At 38.7% G+C, this 16,732-nt stretch overlaps 1 protein-coding gene across 1 annotated transcript in view; it reads left to right on the forward strand.

The window, feature by feature from the left end:
• Window positions 1-16,732, forward strand: part of LOC139937483 (lymphocyte antigen 75-like) — a 53,488-nt gene that overhangs the window by 2,223 nt on the left and 34,533 nt on the right. Inside the window, exons 2-19 of the mRNA XM_071932635.1 lie at window positions 659-807; window positions 1,286-1,404; window positions 2,291-2,421; window positions 3,747-3,964; window positions 5,336-5,421; window positions 5,990-6,102; window positions 6,646-6,775; window positions 7,436-7,518; window positions 7,636-7,755; window positions 8,262-8,333; window positions 8,618-8,650; window positions 9,926-10,084; window positions 10,938-11,026; window positions 12,088-12,241; window positions 13,967-14,404; window positions 14,865-14,903; window positions 15,562-15,735; window positions 16,320-16,436. Coding sequence (XP_071788736.1) covers window positions 659-807; window positions 1,286-1,404; window positions 2,291-2,421; window positions 3,747-3,964; window positions 5,336-5,421; window positions 5,990-6,102; window positions 6,646-6,775; window positions 7,436-7,518; window positions 7,636-7,755; window positions 8,262-8,333; window positions 8,618-8,650; window positions 9,926-10,084; window positions 10,938-11,026; window positions 12,088-12,241; window positions 13,967-14,404; window positions 14,865-14,903; window positions 15,562-15,735; window positions 16,320-16,436 — 2,424 coding nt within the window. The remainder of the gene's footprint in view (window positions 1-658; window positions 808-1,285; window positions 1,405-2,290; window positions 2,422-3,746; window positions 3,965-5,335; window positions 5,422-5,989; window positions 6,103-6,645; window positions 6,776-7,435; window positions 7,519-7,635; window positions 7,756-8,261; window positions 8,334-8,617; window positions 8,651-9,925; window positions 10,085-10,937; window positions 11,027-12,087; window positions 12,242-13,966; window positions 14,405-14,864; window positions 14,904-15,561; window positions 15,736-16,319; window positions 16,437-16,732) is intronic.

A 16,732-nucleotide genomic window follows, 5' to 3' on the forward strand; every position in this document is an offset into this window, starting at 1 on the left:
TGTGTCTTAAGACAGTAGGAAAGCCTCAAAAGCAGAAACAAAGGAATGAGATGATTGCACGCTGTTACCAGCCAAAGCGATGTGTGGTATAAATGCACAAAGTTAATTGCCTCATCCTTTGACCCTAGGGGAGTCTTTCTCAAAAGTTTATATCAGCAGAGTCTTTGATCTCAAAGGGTTGAATCGTGAGGGCATTACAATTTTATGCAAAAGACAAAACAAAGAAATTTACCTAAGATTTAGAGAAGTGTTCTGTGTAGAAGGTACTGTGACCACTCAACTGTCTTGCTACGCTTGGCACCCTGTGAAAGAGACAAAGGAACACAAAAATCTATTTTGAAAAAACAAAACAAACAAAAAATTACATGTATGTACATGATGTCATTTGAGTATGCCGCCTTTGGCTTCAGGCCAAAGGAGGCCACTCATTGGCCCATCCTGCTAGCTGCAAGTACATTGAGTTCCGTCTTTCATCATTACATGGTCATTTACATCTTAAGACATAAGATGCCGGCATGATGCATAAAAAAGATCCATAGAAAAAAACCCTATTGAATCATGCATTATTTCTTTGTAAAGCAAACTCATTTAAAAAATCGATGTGTTTGAAAAGTTTGATAAAGGTGTCATCTCAAGTTTGCATCTTATTCATTTCCAGCTTTCGCTCAGAGATGCCCGAGTGGTTGGACCATGTACCAAGATAGCTGTTTCATTATCTACACTAATTGGAGGAATTGGTATGACGCCAGGCTGGCTTGCCAAGCACAGCAAGGTGACTTGCCTATCATCACCAGCGTGGAGATGAATGTAAGGAGTTTGCTAAATTGAAGGAACAATTTGAAGAAAGTCCAATGATGATGACGATGACTAGAGCAAGCTAGTCGAAACGTTGAGACCAATTAAAATCTCGCTCCGAAGGAGTGAAGTTAATAACGGGAAGTCCCTTCGATCCATTAAGCAAAAGTAGTAGTCCTGGCTGATTTCTTACCTCCCGCCCAGGTAGTAGTCAACAAGTAGGACAGTTATTTTTAGAACTGAGAAGTGTCCAGAATTTCATGAAAGAACCCAGCACACGGAAGAGTTCACATAGCAAGCATCCTTGATAAGAGGTTCTTGCTTGGAGCTACAGTGATTAAGTTTTCTTGTGAGGCATTCTTTGTTTCACTACCAGAATGTTTGTAGTAGTAATAATAACGATCTTCAATTCATAGTAAACTCTTTCTCAATTGTTTTGGTTCCTCATTATTTCATTGTCTTTGTGTGTTGTTCTTGTTTTTATTGGCAGACATTTCTGACGACATTCACGCAGCAAGCAGGGAACACTGCCTGGATTGGACTGAATGATTTTGAGACAGAGGGAACATTTCAATGGAATGATGGCACGGCATTAACTGCTCCTGTTGAGTGAGTTTGAAACATTTCATTTTTTCAATTTTTCAGTAGCTTTTATCAAGAAGTAAATTCTTTCTCAAATTGAAACCAGGTAAAGTAAGTTCCTAGCACCACCCTTAGCAACAGCCATAGCAGTATCCACCATTCATATACAGCCTGAGCAAAGCCATGTTCAGCAGTTCTTGACATTGACGCAACAATTCAACTGTGTTCAATCTTATTGAACATTTGTTTACTACACTAATGCTTTGTGAAAAGAGACACTGGTAACGCCCCACACACTCACCTGACTAAGCCCACTCACGAGAGTGGGCTAAGTCAGGTGAGTGTGTGGGGCAGTCGATGCGGGCGCTGTTGGTGAGTTGATCGCGCTGTGCGTGAAAGAAAAACGAGAAACGTCTTGCACCTAGACTCTTGCCTTGTCACAAGAAGCAACTATGTCAGGCAACTTGGAGGCAACCAACTGCAGTGCACTCTACAGGACCACATTGGTAGCACATGAGTAATTTTTCAGACAATGTCACACGATCTCGTAGAAAATTATGTGAACATTCAAATGTAAAGGTATTCTCTTCTTAGAGACCATAGGAGAGTCTTTCTTAAAGGCTCAAATCAGCAGAGTTTGAGAAAGACTCAATTTTGTTAGGATGAAACACAATAATAAAGAATTTGCCTTGAAGATTTATAAAGAAGTGTTCTGTATATAGAAGTCGAAATGACCAACCCAACTGCTTTTCTACTGTTGCTTGAAACCCTTCGAAATCAGACAAAGGAACACAAATAAGTATTTTGAAATAGACCTTCTACTTAACTGGTTGCCTGTAAATTGCCTCAGTTGACATGACCCTAATGGAAATATTCATGATGTAAATTTGAGTACCAACTGTTTATTTGACAGCACTCTGTGGAAGAGTAACAATCCTAACGACCCAGATGGTTCAGAGGACTGTGCTGGACTGAGAGCCGATGGGACATGGGTGGATTTATCTTGCATTGTAAATAAAAACACTTTGTGCCAAAGACCGAATGGTAAGTTTGCAAGTTATTTTATTTTGTCTTGTGGGGTGTCATTGTCTAGCGATTAAGAGCACCAGATTTAAACTCTGGTGTTTTTTGTTGAACAGAGTGAGGGTTCCGAGTCGTTACACCTTTGTCCTTAAAGGCAGTGGACACTATTAGTAATTGTCAAAGACTAGCCTTCATAGTTGGTGTATCTCAACATATGCATAAAATAACAAACCTGTGAAAATTTGAGCTCAATCGGTCATCGAACTTGCGAGATAATAATGAAAGAAAATTAACCCTTGTCACACGAAGTTGTGTGCGTTTAGATGGTTGATTTCGAGACCTCAAGTTCTAAACTTGAGGTCTTGAAATCAAATTTGTGGAAAATTACTTGTTTCTCGAAAACTACTCCACTTCAGAGGGAGCCGTTTCTCACAATGTTTTATACTGCCAACCTCTCCCCATTACTCTTTACCAAGTCAGGTTTAATGCTAATAATTATTTTGAGTAATTACCAATAGTGTCCACTGCCTTTAAGCAAGACACTTAACCATGTTGCTTGAGCCTTCAGTTGGGGTTATAAAGCCGTTGGTCCTGTGTGTCGTTTAATACACGTAAAAGAACCCTTTGCAAATTTCCAATACAAATTTAAATTGTTTTCATAGTAGAAGTGCCCCTTACCAGGGGCCAATTTCATAGAGCTGCTTAAGCAAAAAATTTGCTTAAGCACGAAAATAGCTTGCTTATTTTACACATGTTACTGGCCAAAATGTCATGCCATATACATTGCTTATGACTAGTATTTAGCTGTTGTTTACTTAGCATAACAATTGAGTGGAGTCTTGGCCGGTAATCTGATTTTACTAAGCAATGAATTTTTTGCTTAAGCAAAAATATTTGCTTAAGCAGCTCTATGAAATTGGGCCCAGAGGTAAAATGCTGTGCCCCTTCAAGAGTGAAATTCAAGGCCTGCATTTATACCATAGGCAACTCTGGAACAGATTGCCACCGATCATCAAAGAGTCGCCCTCCATCGAGCTGTTCAAGTCTCGCCTTAAGACTCATCTTTTTAAACAGTATTTCTTAACATTGTAAAATGAAAATGCTGTTAGAGTTGTTGTTTTTGAACAGTATTTTTTAACATTGTTTTGAACTTATTATAAGTCTCATCTTTTTTGAACAAGATTTTCAACATTGTAACTTTTTGTCAGTATTGTTAAGTATCTAGTTTATTTAATTATTTTAAATGTTTAATACTTTGCTATGTGAATTTTTTGTCTGGTCCAGACTTATATTTTGTTACCTTTCTAGTGCCTAATTTCATTTCTGTTTTATTTGAAATAATCCAGATATTCCCCTGAAGTGTGACGAAGCCAATGGCTGGGTCTCGGCTGGTGGCAAGTGCCATAGGTATCAGAACTGGGACTCGACGTGGGATGATGCTAGGCGATACTGCCAGACCCTAGGCGGTGACCTGATCAGCATACAGACAGATGAGGAACAGAATGTAGCTAGGCTTCAGGTTCAGGCTAACTTGCAGTCCATCTGGATTGGTGCATCCGATAAGGTGAGGATATTTTATTTGATTGAAAGCCACAGATTTCAGCTTTTGCTCAGGTTTAGTTTCCGTCATGTTTGAACACCGAGATATAATACTAATAATAATAAGAATAATAAATAATAGTGGCTTCTTAAGCGGGGCATATTTGTCACTCAGAGACTCAGTGATGCTCAATGCGCTTTAGCATACAGTTTTTTCTTGCAAGATGTGGGACCATACGTTTTGTTTAACTATGAGACCTACTCCTTTTACCTAGCGCCATGTGGCGGGTTATTTACACCTTCTCTCTTTAAACCACAAGAGAAACTGACCTGTGATTTTTTGTTTTCGATTTGGGTTTGAACACAGAAAAATTTGCATAAGTGGGATTTGAACCTCTGATTTAATGTGCTGGTGCTCTACCAATTGAGCTACCTAGCCATATGATTGTGGTCTCCCTCTTTTGTCATTATCTTTAGTCGAGGGTGCCAATCAGAAGCCATACAACCGTTAGATGCCTTGTAACCAGGGATCACACCCAAAGTTACAATACATCCTGTGAAGCAGTAGCCATCACCTTAATGGGATGCGACTTCGATCCAGTTATTAACCATGTTATGGCTTCTGACCGGCACCCCTGAACAAAGATATTGACAACATATGGGAGACCGCCAACATATGTCTAGATAAATAAGTTGGTAGGGCTTTGGACGTTAAACCTGAGTTCATGGGGTCAAGTCCCGCTCTAGTCAATCAAAGCGAGCTGTTGGTCTGTCCATTATCAAATGTACTGTCTGTTCAGTTTGGAAGTGCAAAGTATTGTGCTTTTTTGTTTTCCTACTTTGCTTTTTTCGAGGCGAAGTCTTGTGAAATGGAATAGTCAAGATTTCTCACCTCCTGATTATTTTCTCTGACAATGCACTCAAATGCATTCAATATTTGTATAATATTTTAGGGCTTACACAAATATTTGTGATCCAATATAATTGCTCTGAGCCACTAGATCCATAGTCTATTTGAAAATCTTTTGAACTTTAATCCCCGAGGAAAAAGAACCTTCTTTTTCACTTAGGAAAGATTTGCGGTAACACCATGTGAAAATCTCTCTTTTGAGTAGTGTTGGTTCTGAGAAGAACTGATGGTGGACAACTCAACGTTTCGATCATATGGTCTGATCGTCTTCAGGAGAATGCTGCTGGAGCATACTTTGAAATGTTGAGTTGTCAACCACCTGTTTTTTTCAGAACCAACACTACTCAAAGAAGAGATTTTCACATGGTGCTTTCTCAAACCTTACCAAAATATACCCCTACCATGCAAAGTTTCAAATCCTTCTTTTATGGAAACATTCTTAGACATTTATACTAATGTTTACTACAATTTCATACAAACTTTTAGATCAGTAATGTAGCTGGTTCCTACACTTGGCCTGATGGATCAGCGCTAAGTATGACCAATTGGGCACCAGGACAACCCGACAATCAGTACGTAAATTGTTCTCTCCACAATACTTTAATTCGATCTACACTCAGATTGGCAGACTTTCAGGTCACAGTGTTCGAGTACCTTTTTGTTAATTCTTGCCATCTTGATATAAACTTTTTTTGAAATTATGTATATTATGCCTTTTTGGACATTATGCACATCCCAAGAATTTTATTGTTCTTTCCAATGATGCTTTAAAAACATTCTGTACTTTGAGAACGAACAGCATTGTGTGTTGAAATGTAAGGAATTGATGAACCTGTGCACAAGTTTTCTTTAAACTAACCATTGTCAACCATTGTTGTGTTTTGAGTCATCTTAAGTATGTTGTTAATTACACTCTAAACTTGAATGAAAAACCAAACTTTTCTTGAACTTTCCAAACAATATTGTGTAGTTGGTATGACACTGCTCTAAAGTTGCAAAGGTCATTGGTTTGTATCCAGCCTGTGATTTTTTTCACAGAGCTCAGGAAAGTACTGTGTACATCAGTGCTAACACACATCAGTGTTTATGGGTAAAACCAAAATTAATATTATTCTTTATTCCCGATGCATATTGTTTCAGGTTTTTCAGTCTGGGAGGCAACTGTGCTGGTATCCTAGACATGTCTACCAATGGAGAATGGAGTACATCACCTTGTACATCACAGCGGAAATTCATCTGTGAAAAAGATGAAGGTAAGGCATGTTTACCGCTGAGCCTACAATAAATACTTGGCACAGAAAAATCTTGCTCAGCAGAAAGTGGTTACTAGACAAAATACTTTGTAAGGCATATTGTTTGTGACTAGTGTCCTGGTAGTTGCTGCTAACCTGAAAAATGTAATAACTAAAAGCACTTTTTTCAACTGCTTGGTTGGGTAGATGTTTTCTAAGTATTGGTTCACACAAATAAGCGTCAAAATTGTGTGCTTTTACTTTGTGGTCTAACATGGCCGTTTTGTAAAACCAAACATTTGACTCCATATTCTACTTTTAAAACATCTTTCATTTTCATTTTATAACAATGCATTTGTTAACCCAAAGTGCCAATTTGTCCTTTCTCATGTACAATGCTTGTCTTCGTGTGATACTAAATCTTCTAAGTTGAACATGGTGTTTCTGCAAACCTCACTATAGTTTGTATTCCCACAATGCAAAGTTTCGAAACCCTACTTAATGTACAATACATGTCTTCAATTGTGTGATACTAAATATTCTACATGTATTATTGATGTGTAGGAACTTGTCCTGTTGGTTGGAGAATCCATGGTGGTCAATGCTATCAGTTCAATACCTACTCAGCGATGACTTGGACTGATGCTAAGCATAACTGTGAGGCACAAGGTGCTTTCTTAGCATCCATCTTCAGGTTAGTTTTAGCTCCAGTTCCGATTTCTTTCTTTGTGTACATTTAAGTCAGCCCTTTTAAACTCTATAAAATATTCTAAATTTCTTTCCAATGACCAAATATCTTGGCTGTGTTTTCAATACTTGGTCTTTAATGAAGATGAAACTTTTAATTAGGACACTAAATAAACAAACATCTCAAGGGTGAGTAAAAGTTTGTTATGAGACACAAGAGGATTTGATATGTTAGTTTTGCATCGGGGATAAAGATTGTCATTTGGTTTCAACTTTCACACTAAGCGTTGTATACTCAGCACTTCCCTGAGATGTGAACAAAAACCAGGCAAATTACTCGATTGGGATTTGAATCAATGACCTTTGCATTGTCATTAGACCACTAAGCTAGCCTGATGGCTAGAGGCAGTTTGAATCCTTAGCAGCAGGTTCCACAACGATTTAAAAAATATGAATTTTTGCATTGGGGCTAAACAAAACAATTTGCCCACCTATTGTCTGGATTATTTGAGTCCTAAGATAAATGTTTCAATTACTGCTGAAAAGCAGTTATTTAAACATTTATCTAATTATCTAAGTTTTTTAATGGCATATGGCAATGCTCTTATTTACTATTTTGTTGATATTATTATATTTACAATTCTTATTTTTCCCCCTAATGTTTCAGTGATGATGAGAATGACTTTGTGTTCCGCCAATTTGATGATCTGACAGGGGTTGGCGTCACTGACATCTGGATTGGAATATCAGGTATAACAAAACTTCTCAATCAAACTGCAGGACCCTATTTTATAGGACTGCTCATAATGGCTGATTTTTTTTTGCTCTGTGCAATTTGATGTTATTTTGTGCGTATTTTGTTGTTAGATTACAGCTTGGATGGTCAGTTTACATGGGTTGATGGTGCATCAGTGTCTTACAATAACTGGAATCCAGGAATGCCTGTGGACACGTTGAACCAACCAGATTGTGGAACCATCTACCTTGGTAAGTTGTTTCTAAATTATACTTTATTTTTATTTGAATGTTATTTCATTACACATCCAACAGCACAATTAGTGTTAATAACACGATGAATAGGAAACAAGAAGAAATGAATCCCCTTATGGGAAAACCCATGTAATCAGGAAGGAATCGAGAACCCAATCCACATGCAAGGCTTCAGTTAGAGGTGGGATTCGAATCAGGGTCCACAGAGGTGAGAGGTAGGGGAAAGAAACCGTAGAGATGGTAAACACCCATACACAATTCTGAATGAATGTGTATGGCACATTGGTACCAGTGTTTGCTCATCTGGAGGTTTCTATGCAAAAGCTTGCCCCGAACCATTTGACATAGCAACTGTCTCTGTAGTCTGAGGAAGTTGAATGTGAGCGGTTACTTCTGACTAAAAGCAAGTCATTGTACCAGACTATTCAAATCTAACTCGCAAATGGCTTATTTGACAGGAAGCTTCAACTTATTCATTGTTTTCTTGCTTTTGTTTTCTGTAGGTGACAGTGCTGCTCGATGGGACACAGCAAACTGCTTTCTTCTTCAATCATTTATTTGTAAAGTCCCAGTCGGTATGTGTACAGATTAATGTTATCATTATATTTTAAGATAGGGTTTACTTTTGATAATTGTTTAAACCTTTAGTTTTGTTTTTTTTATGATGCAAAGAGTCTGTAATCCTTTTGAATTGTAGCATCTGGGAGGTTCCCGGGGGACCGAGACCTTCACACCAGGAATTTTCACATTCGTCCAATTTCATCAATGGTCGTTTGGGATTCTCTGGATGAAGTTATTATTTATCTTAGGGGCGGTTGCAAAGTTGACTTTCTAGTGCTGATTTATTGTTTTTCCTCAGGTCAACAAGTATTCCCGCTGGATCCAATGTCTGGTAAGTAGACATACTAACACTTTACAGAAACTGTACTTATTTTCAAACATAGTTGAGACTTCATGTGATGTCCATCTTATATACAGTAGCTCTTTTAAAACTTTGCATGACTTCATTGAAATCTAGTCACACACATATAAACCATTGCACTTTTTTTTAAAAAGAACATGTTATAACTGTTCAAATCAGTTCGATGGCATCAGGACAAATGAGGTGCTGCTGGTGCTGCCCTTGGCCACTGCCATTAGTTGTTATACTTAGAGGATGTGTAAGGTTTTCTGTAATACTGTGAAATAATCTCTCATGAGTTTTGTGGTGGTTCTGAAAGAACGGAGGGTTTAACACTTCATGCGTTGATCACCAAAGGGTGTCTCTAAAAACTTAACACTTTAGAAATGGCTGCCGAATAAAAAAAATATTTGATTCTAGGGTAGTATGTTTAGTATGTATGGGTAGCTTATGAACTCAGCTTTCATATGAAACCAACAAGTCAGAAAATATTTCATGATTGGGTGAGCACTGCTCATTTTTGTAAAGGGTATGAAAAGTAGGTTGCGCAGTAATTAGCCTTCCAATGAGTGAGAGGTAAGTTTTTTGGAGCTTATTCACTCCAAGATGTCGGCTAATTATTCTTCATAGAGCAGTGCTCACCCAAGCATGAATTATTTTCATTTTGTGTCATATGAAAGTTGAGTCCAATAGCTATCCATACATCCAAACCTTTTTCCCCAGTATCATATATTTTTTATACGGCAGCCGTCTCAAAAGTGTACTTTTTGTTGTTGAGACACACGGTATAGGATGCATTGCGAAAGTCCAGCATTCTCCTGAAGACGATCAGAGCATACATGAGTGAACGAAACATTGAGTTATAACCCACCTGTTCTTTTCAGAACCACCACAACTCATACAGATTATAACAAGGTGTTACCACAAACCTAGATTGCATTCCTTTGTCAAGTTTCAAATCCAACATATTGAGTAGGAGATTAGTTCTAGTAAAATAAACTTTCTGAATAAGAGACTTTTGAACAATAGGTGGCAGCAGACTTACCAGGTAAATTTCAATTTTTTACATAAATCTGAGCATGCCACTGACCTGTAGCATAATAGAGATCAGTGGAGTATGCACACATTACTGAGAACAATGGATTTACCTGGTAAGTCTGCTGCCAGTCTTTTGTCATCAAAATTTGTAATCATCTAATCTTTTCTGCTAAATGAGTTTTATGAGTTTTTATCTTTTCTTTATTTTGTGTCTGTCTGCTTCACCAGGGGTTGGTAACTGCCCAACTGACTGGAGCTTGTTTGGTGATTTCTGTTTCTTCGTGGATACCACCCAGACGTCCTTCAACGATGCAGAGACGAGATGTGAAACCAAAGGAGCCCAACTAGCCAGTATCCACTCAGCTGAGGTGCAGTCTTACCTCTCATGTAAGTCAAACTGTACCACAGTTTATATTAGATGTTAAATTTGCATCAGGGATAAAGAATATTAATCTTAGTTTTTTACACATACACCGATGTGTGTTAGCACTGTATACTCTGAAAAAAATATCACAGGCATATTTCTCGGGTGGGATTCAAACCCACGACCCTTGCAACTCTAGAGCAATGTCTTACCAACTAGAGTACCGAGATTGCCTGGTAGCTAGAGGCAGTTTGAATAATAGTTTCAGGTTAGTTTTACCACTTTTGCCAACTCTTCACCCAGGGGTATTAATGGGTACATGCGGGGGTAAAGGTTGATCTTGCATTTGAAAAAGCCGTCCGGAGCACCACTGCAGCCCGGGGCTGCTCCCCAGGGAGTTTCCTGGTTCTGCAGAAAGCTCCCTGAAAATATACAAATCTTTCCATATATTCAGATGAACAAATTTGAAAAATATCCCTGATTATTGAAACTTTTTCCACATTATGACCAATGTGATTCTTAAAATCTGCCTGATTGATGTACACAACCTACCTGATTGCAAGATACAAATGTTGGCATCTCTGCTATATACCCTCACTCTGGGCCCAGTTTCATGGCTCTGCTTTTTATTAAAGATAGAGTATACCTTTGGTTTTTCAAACTGTTGGATTGTTTTATCCTATATGAATGTAGATTTATACAATACAACTAACATGCGAAAAAACGGTTGCGTGTTTTTAGATATTGCCGAAAATTCTGAGCCAATATATCCACGCAGGAAGAATAATCAAATTTCAATTCAATTCAATCACATTTTTTTTTTTTTTTCAAGGCAAGGTTTTTTTGGCAAATAATTCTGTTAATCTTTGTCAACAGTGAGAACGTCCATGAGTAATACCAATCTATGGATTGGATTACATGACCGCAGCAACGAAGGCATCTTTGAATGGGTTGACAAAACACCTGTAAGTTTAAAAATATTTTATTTGTTTTATTTATCAATATTATTTTTGATATAAGTTCATCCCCAACAAAGCTTAAAGCCACTTTTGGTTAGGAGCTATAAGAACAAAACATTAATGATGAAAATAAGCCAGGGGGAGCTGAAGGTAGGAAACGATATTCCTTTTTACACATTTTCAGGTGTAAAAGCACCATGTCACATGTGTAAATGTCTTTTGAGTAGTTTTGGTTATAAAGACCTATTGGTTGGTTATACTCACATTTAAAAAATGTTCAAAAGTGTAACGTGAGTAATAAATTTTTGTGTCTTGTGTATCATATTTGACACATTTTTCTGGATCTAGAAACAAGACATACTTTAACAAAAATGCAAAACCCAGCCACACCACTGAAACAGAGATGCAGGCCTGAGGGATTGCCTAAAAATCTAAGAAACCTCTCGAGAGGCTTTCCCACTGCACCCGCTCAATAGAGCAAAGCAAACAAAAACATGACAAGACAAATAAAATATGTTGAAATATGCAAGAGCAAGACGAAGCAAAACAATAAACAGTGTTGTTAGTGTTAAACAAATTTGTCCATCGTAATTATATGTTTATTTTTTAGTTATACCGCACACATAATCTTTCAATAAAAACACCAAAAAAAGACGCACAAAGAAAAAAGGTAACAATAGACCCATTGCATATGGCGTCACACTCTCAAAAAGGAGGCAGATCATTGGACAATAGCTGTTCTCTCGTGACCTCAGCGTACCTGTAGCGTTTCGCGTTATGCAAGGGGAAGCTATTGATTTCTTACACAATACAGAACGCGCCTCCGAACAATGCGCATAATTTTGGGTGTCAACTCTCTTTTGTGCATGTTTGTATACGATTTTGACACCCATAATGACACCCAGGATAGGCACATGTGAGTACGCTGTGCGTATTGCAAGGGGTTTATAAGAGAAAACTTGACACTTGACGTTTAGAAAGAACGTTTCAAGAAACATGTATTTAAACTAGACTTGATTAGAGAGGAATCCATCTGACAAGATTTCATTTCATTCTGTCTTACACAGTTAGACTTTACCAATTGGAATGTGGGTGAGCCCAACGATTACGGTAGTGGTGAAGACTGTGTTCATCTCCGCCCAGGGGAGACAGACGCTGGAACCTGGAATGACTTGGTGTGTTCTGGCACTAACTCTGGCTTCATCTGCCAATTGGACAAAGGTGAGAGGTTAAAGGTCATGTTTAATAACCTGGACATAATTGTTAGTAATTACTCAAAATGATTGTTAGAATAAAAAATACTTGGTAAGGAGCAATGGAGAGCTTTTGAACATTGTGAGATACGGCTCCCTCTGAAGTAACGCAGTTTGGAGAAAGGATCCTCACTAAAATATTTTAACTGAGTTCGAGACCTCAGCTGAGGTCTCAAATTAAAGGCATCTATGAAAGCACACAATTTGTGCGACAAGAGTGTTTTTTCTTCCAATGTTCTCTCGCAACTTTGACGACCATTAGTTCATACACACCAGGCCTAGAAATCCGACGCGAATCCGCGAATCGATTCGCGCGAAGATTCGCGCCTGGCGAATACGCCGCGAATCTGAGTAGATTCGCGTGAAATTGCCAGCATTTAGAAGGGGAAAATCACTTTCTCGGCTTTACATTTGGGTCAACATGAATATATTTGTACTAAGAACCTCTAGTTTTATTTTTTAGTTCCGTTTAACCGACATAAAGTTAGTTTTTTAAAAACATTCACGTCGCTGTCGAGTCGAGTCGTCGTCTGATCCTTAACCCTAAACGGCCGTCATTGTTCGTCACACACCACGCACTCCCTGCCTGTAATACACGATGTAGTTCAGTTGAATTTAAGTCGTTGGTAAACACAAGCCAAGGACCGGAACAGTTATTGGTTCCAGCCCAAAAACGAACCCCAGTATATTTTGTTTTATCCTGTCCGCGGATTGGTTGATAGCGCAAAAGATCCCGTTTTGGACCAATAGTCTCCCTGGATAGTAAGCTCACGGAATTAATCTACTTTTATACACGTGGAAAAACACGATGCACAAACTACATGGTGCCGAGTATCCCATCGCTACACACACACACACGGTCGACCAAAGTTCAGTCTAACCAACATTCTGATCTGCACGCTGTGATTGGCCGTTGACGGCAGTTGGTAGTTCCATATTCACGATATTCTTGACTAGAATTCAGTGCAGTACACGTTCACGTACGGAGTAAAGAAATGCTGCACGCTGTGCATTACGCCTGCAGATTGTGCACAATGCACAGCCTTGGAGAAATTCTAATAACACGAACAACTTTTGCCGACAGAAGGCGTTATTGCGGGGCAAAGTTCATTGAATTATTTCTCAGTGACCGATCGTTGATTCTCAAAGATTTCGTTGCAAACGGAGTTCAAGACATGTTCAAAACAACCGATCCTCAACTCTTGAATTCATAGAATTATTTTTGATGGAAAACGGATGATTTAGGGCATGAATTAAGAGATAAAATCGTCCAAAAACGCAATTCTAAGGACTTCACCTATTACATAATTTTTTTGTTTTTATTTTTTTTTTCTTTCTTTTTTTACACGTTACAAAATTTGGTGTATTCAATACACGCGATTGAAACAAAAAGTTAAGAGAAACCCCTGTTATGTCTTCTCATAATTACTTTATTTTCAAAACACTTCATGTAGCAAATATTCATGTAAAAATATATGCAATAAAACAGAAATTCTCCCCAAAAATATGCGAGAATCCTTCCCCAAAATTTAGGAGAATCTTGGATTCTCGCGAAATTCTTCAGCGAGAATCCATTTTGATTCTCGCGGAGTCAAGCGAACTTCTAGGCCTGCACACTGATTGATTTAAGGTAAACTATGTCAGTGAAAGATGAATATAAAATTTTGAATTCATTCATTCTTCAAACCTACAGAATGTGAAGTACTGGATTCCACATCAACGGATGAGAACTACTATTACCGTTACCACCCGTCCCAGGCCAACATAGAGAGAGTAGAATTCAAAGTCAAGGCTGCTAGTGACGTCCACATCGGTCTCAGCTCAGCAAGCAGTAACCAACCGGACATGTACGAGATCATCATCGGGGGCTGGACCAACAGCAACTCCGCCATCCGACGCTGCGCCCAGTGTCCCACTAACGAGGTGTACATCAGCACGCCTAATTTTCTCAGCGATAAAGAATTCCGCGGGTTCTGGGTCGAGTACGACCTGGCCACTGGGAAGCTGGACGTGGGAAGGCAGGGTCAGAGTGCGTTTATGACGTGGACTGACCCCTCACCTTTGGACGTGAAGTATGTTGGTTACTCTACGGGATTCGGGTTCAGCGGCCAGTTCCAGTTTTGCAATCTTTGTAAGTTTGAGGATGGTTTGTCTTTTGATAATTGCTTTGTAACTTTGGATTCTTACTAGACCTTCTTTTTCTTTGATTTCTCAGCAAGACCTTCTTTTCATGAAAATGGTCCGACCTGGACCCTGAAAAGTTTCCCATTGACTTTTAAGGTTTTCCAATGGAAATTTTGCAAAATAAAAATGGCCTTGCTCTCTCAACATGTTCAAAGATGAAATTCCTGACCTGAATGGTTTATATTGTTTATAGTTGAAGATGAGACATGCCTTTCACTTCAAGCTTCTGATTTGTGTCAAACAAAAATAAGAAAAACTTTTAGGGAAGTAGGATTGGAAACTTTGTATGGTGGATGCAATGTAGTAATTAGGTTTGCCGTTGTTCTGTTCGTGAAAAACCTCTCTTTTGAGCTGTTGTTGTTCTGACAAAGAATAGTTTGGTATTATAATTTCTTTTTGTCTTGTAGTTGCCGGTGTAGCTTCAACACCAGTGCCACGACCAACTCGTAAGTATGACTTCAAAAATGTCTCTAACAATAAAAATAATAATAAAGACATTTGTTAAGTGCAAAAAGCCTCTAAGCTCATAAATAGAGAATAATAAAATACACAATGACAATACAATATACAATTACAAAAAGGCAGATTTTAAATAAGCAGCTTCGAAAAAATGAGTTTCAGCAGAATTTTTTTTAGAATTTGTTCTTATACCAATATTGGCAACAGCAGCAGAAGCATCAAATGCAATACAGGCTACAGCCTGGTTTCAATTGAAACATAATGTTAACATGGCTAAAGAACATGCAGGGAAAATTTGAAGCATAGTGCTTTTTCAAATTTACCCTGGGACAGACAAGACTAGAACTAGACAAGGACAGACAGACAGACAGACAGACGAGACCAGCCAGAGAACTAGCCTGGCAAATATGCACAGGAAGACTCCACTCAGATTTGGATGATAATACTAATTTAAGCCAGTATTCAGAAACAAGTGTGTTTCAATGCGTCTTTAGGTTACAATTCCTTAGCTTAGAGTGTTATTTTGGTTCGGTTGGTTTTGCTTTTTTTTTTTTTTTTTTTTCTTTGGTGGTGAGTTTGGGATTGGATTGTGTTTTGAATTTATGTTATGTTTATAAATTTATTTTTTCCCCCTCCCCATGACAGCTGCGTTTGACGCTCGTTGTGGTAAGGGCTGGGAATATGCAGAGCTTTTGGGTCAGTGCTTCTGGTTCGCTATGTCGGACTATAGGACGTGGGCTGATGCAAGAGAGCAATGCATGCTAGGAGGTGGTGACCTCATCAGCTTCGTGAGTGCAACGGAACAGACTTATATCAATGGTAGGTATTGAATTTTGATTCATCCTTTAAGGACTATTGTTATGTGTGGGGGTGTAGTCGTATATCCACTTGGAACATCCAACACAATATCAATAACAATTGAAACATTTTTAAAGAGAGAGAGAAAACAGTAATAATTGCAGGTATTTTATAGGGATATATTTCCATGTACACTGATGGTTCTATATACTGTTTGGGGATTGACAAAGGAAAAATTTTTATTGCTGGATTTTATCTGTGACATCCAGATAACCTGCTGGCCCTCAAACTGAGTTGTCTAGCCCAATGTATGCGGTCTTCCTATTTTGTCAATATCTTTGTTTGGGGTTGCCAGTAAAAACAGCTCAGTTGGTATAGTGCTGGTACATCAATCCTGTGGTTTAAGGTTCAAGTTCCGCTCAAGTCAATTTGTCTTTGTTCAACCCCAAATTACCAAGAGGCAGTTCCCTTTAATGTGGTTTATTACTGGAGTCTAATTGTTGTGGCAGGCATGAGCAACTAAGGCAGATTCAGATTTGCGACTGGCTGTTTTTAAAGATAATCTCCAATGCTTGTGCACTTTAAAATCTCTCCATTATTTACAGCTCGCTTGGTATTTGAAAATGAGCCCTCTGCGTGGATTGGAGCTAACGACATCTCTGTAAATGGTGGATGGGTCTGGAGTGACGGGTCACCATTCAAATTTCTGAACTGGAATGCAGGTAAATAAGTGCACCTAGAAGCTGTGGTTACCAGTCTTCATAAGAGCAAGTTCGTGTGTGCACGCTGGTTAGCTAAAGGTTGACCTATTGCACTTGAACCCAGGCTGGTCGACCATTGGTTGACTACTGTGGTCGACCTTTTGGAACCAGCATCGAGGCCATGGTTTCTTCACTGGTCCCAACAGCATGTTCCATTCTAACATGTGTAAGGTTGACTACACTTCCACATGAGTTGTTCGAGTGAGTCTCAGTGAGTGCGTCATTGCGCATGTACGCTGCTGGTCAGTAGTCAACCA

Source organism: Asterias amurensis, chromosome 5 (assembly GCF_032118995.1).
Source record: "Asterias amurensis chromosome 5, ASM3211899v1".
Taxonomy (NCBI): domain Eukaryota; kingdom Metazoa; phylum Echinodermata; class Asteroidea; order Forcipulatida; family Asteriidae; genus Asterias; species Asterias amurensis.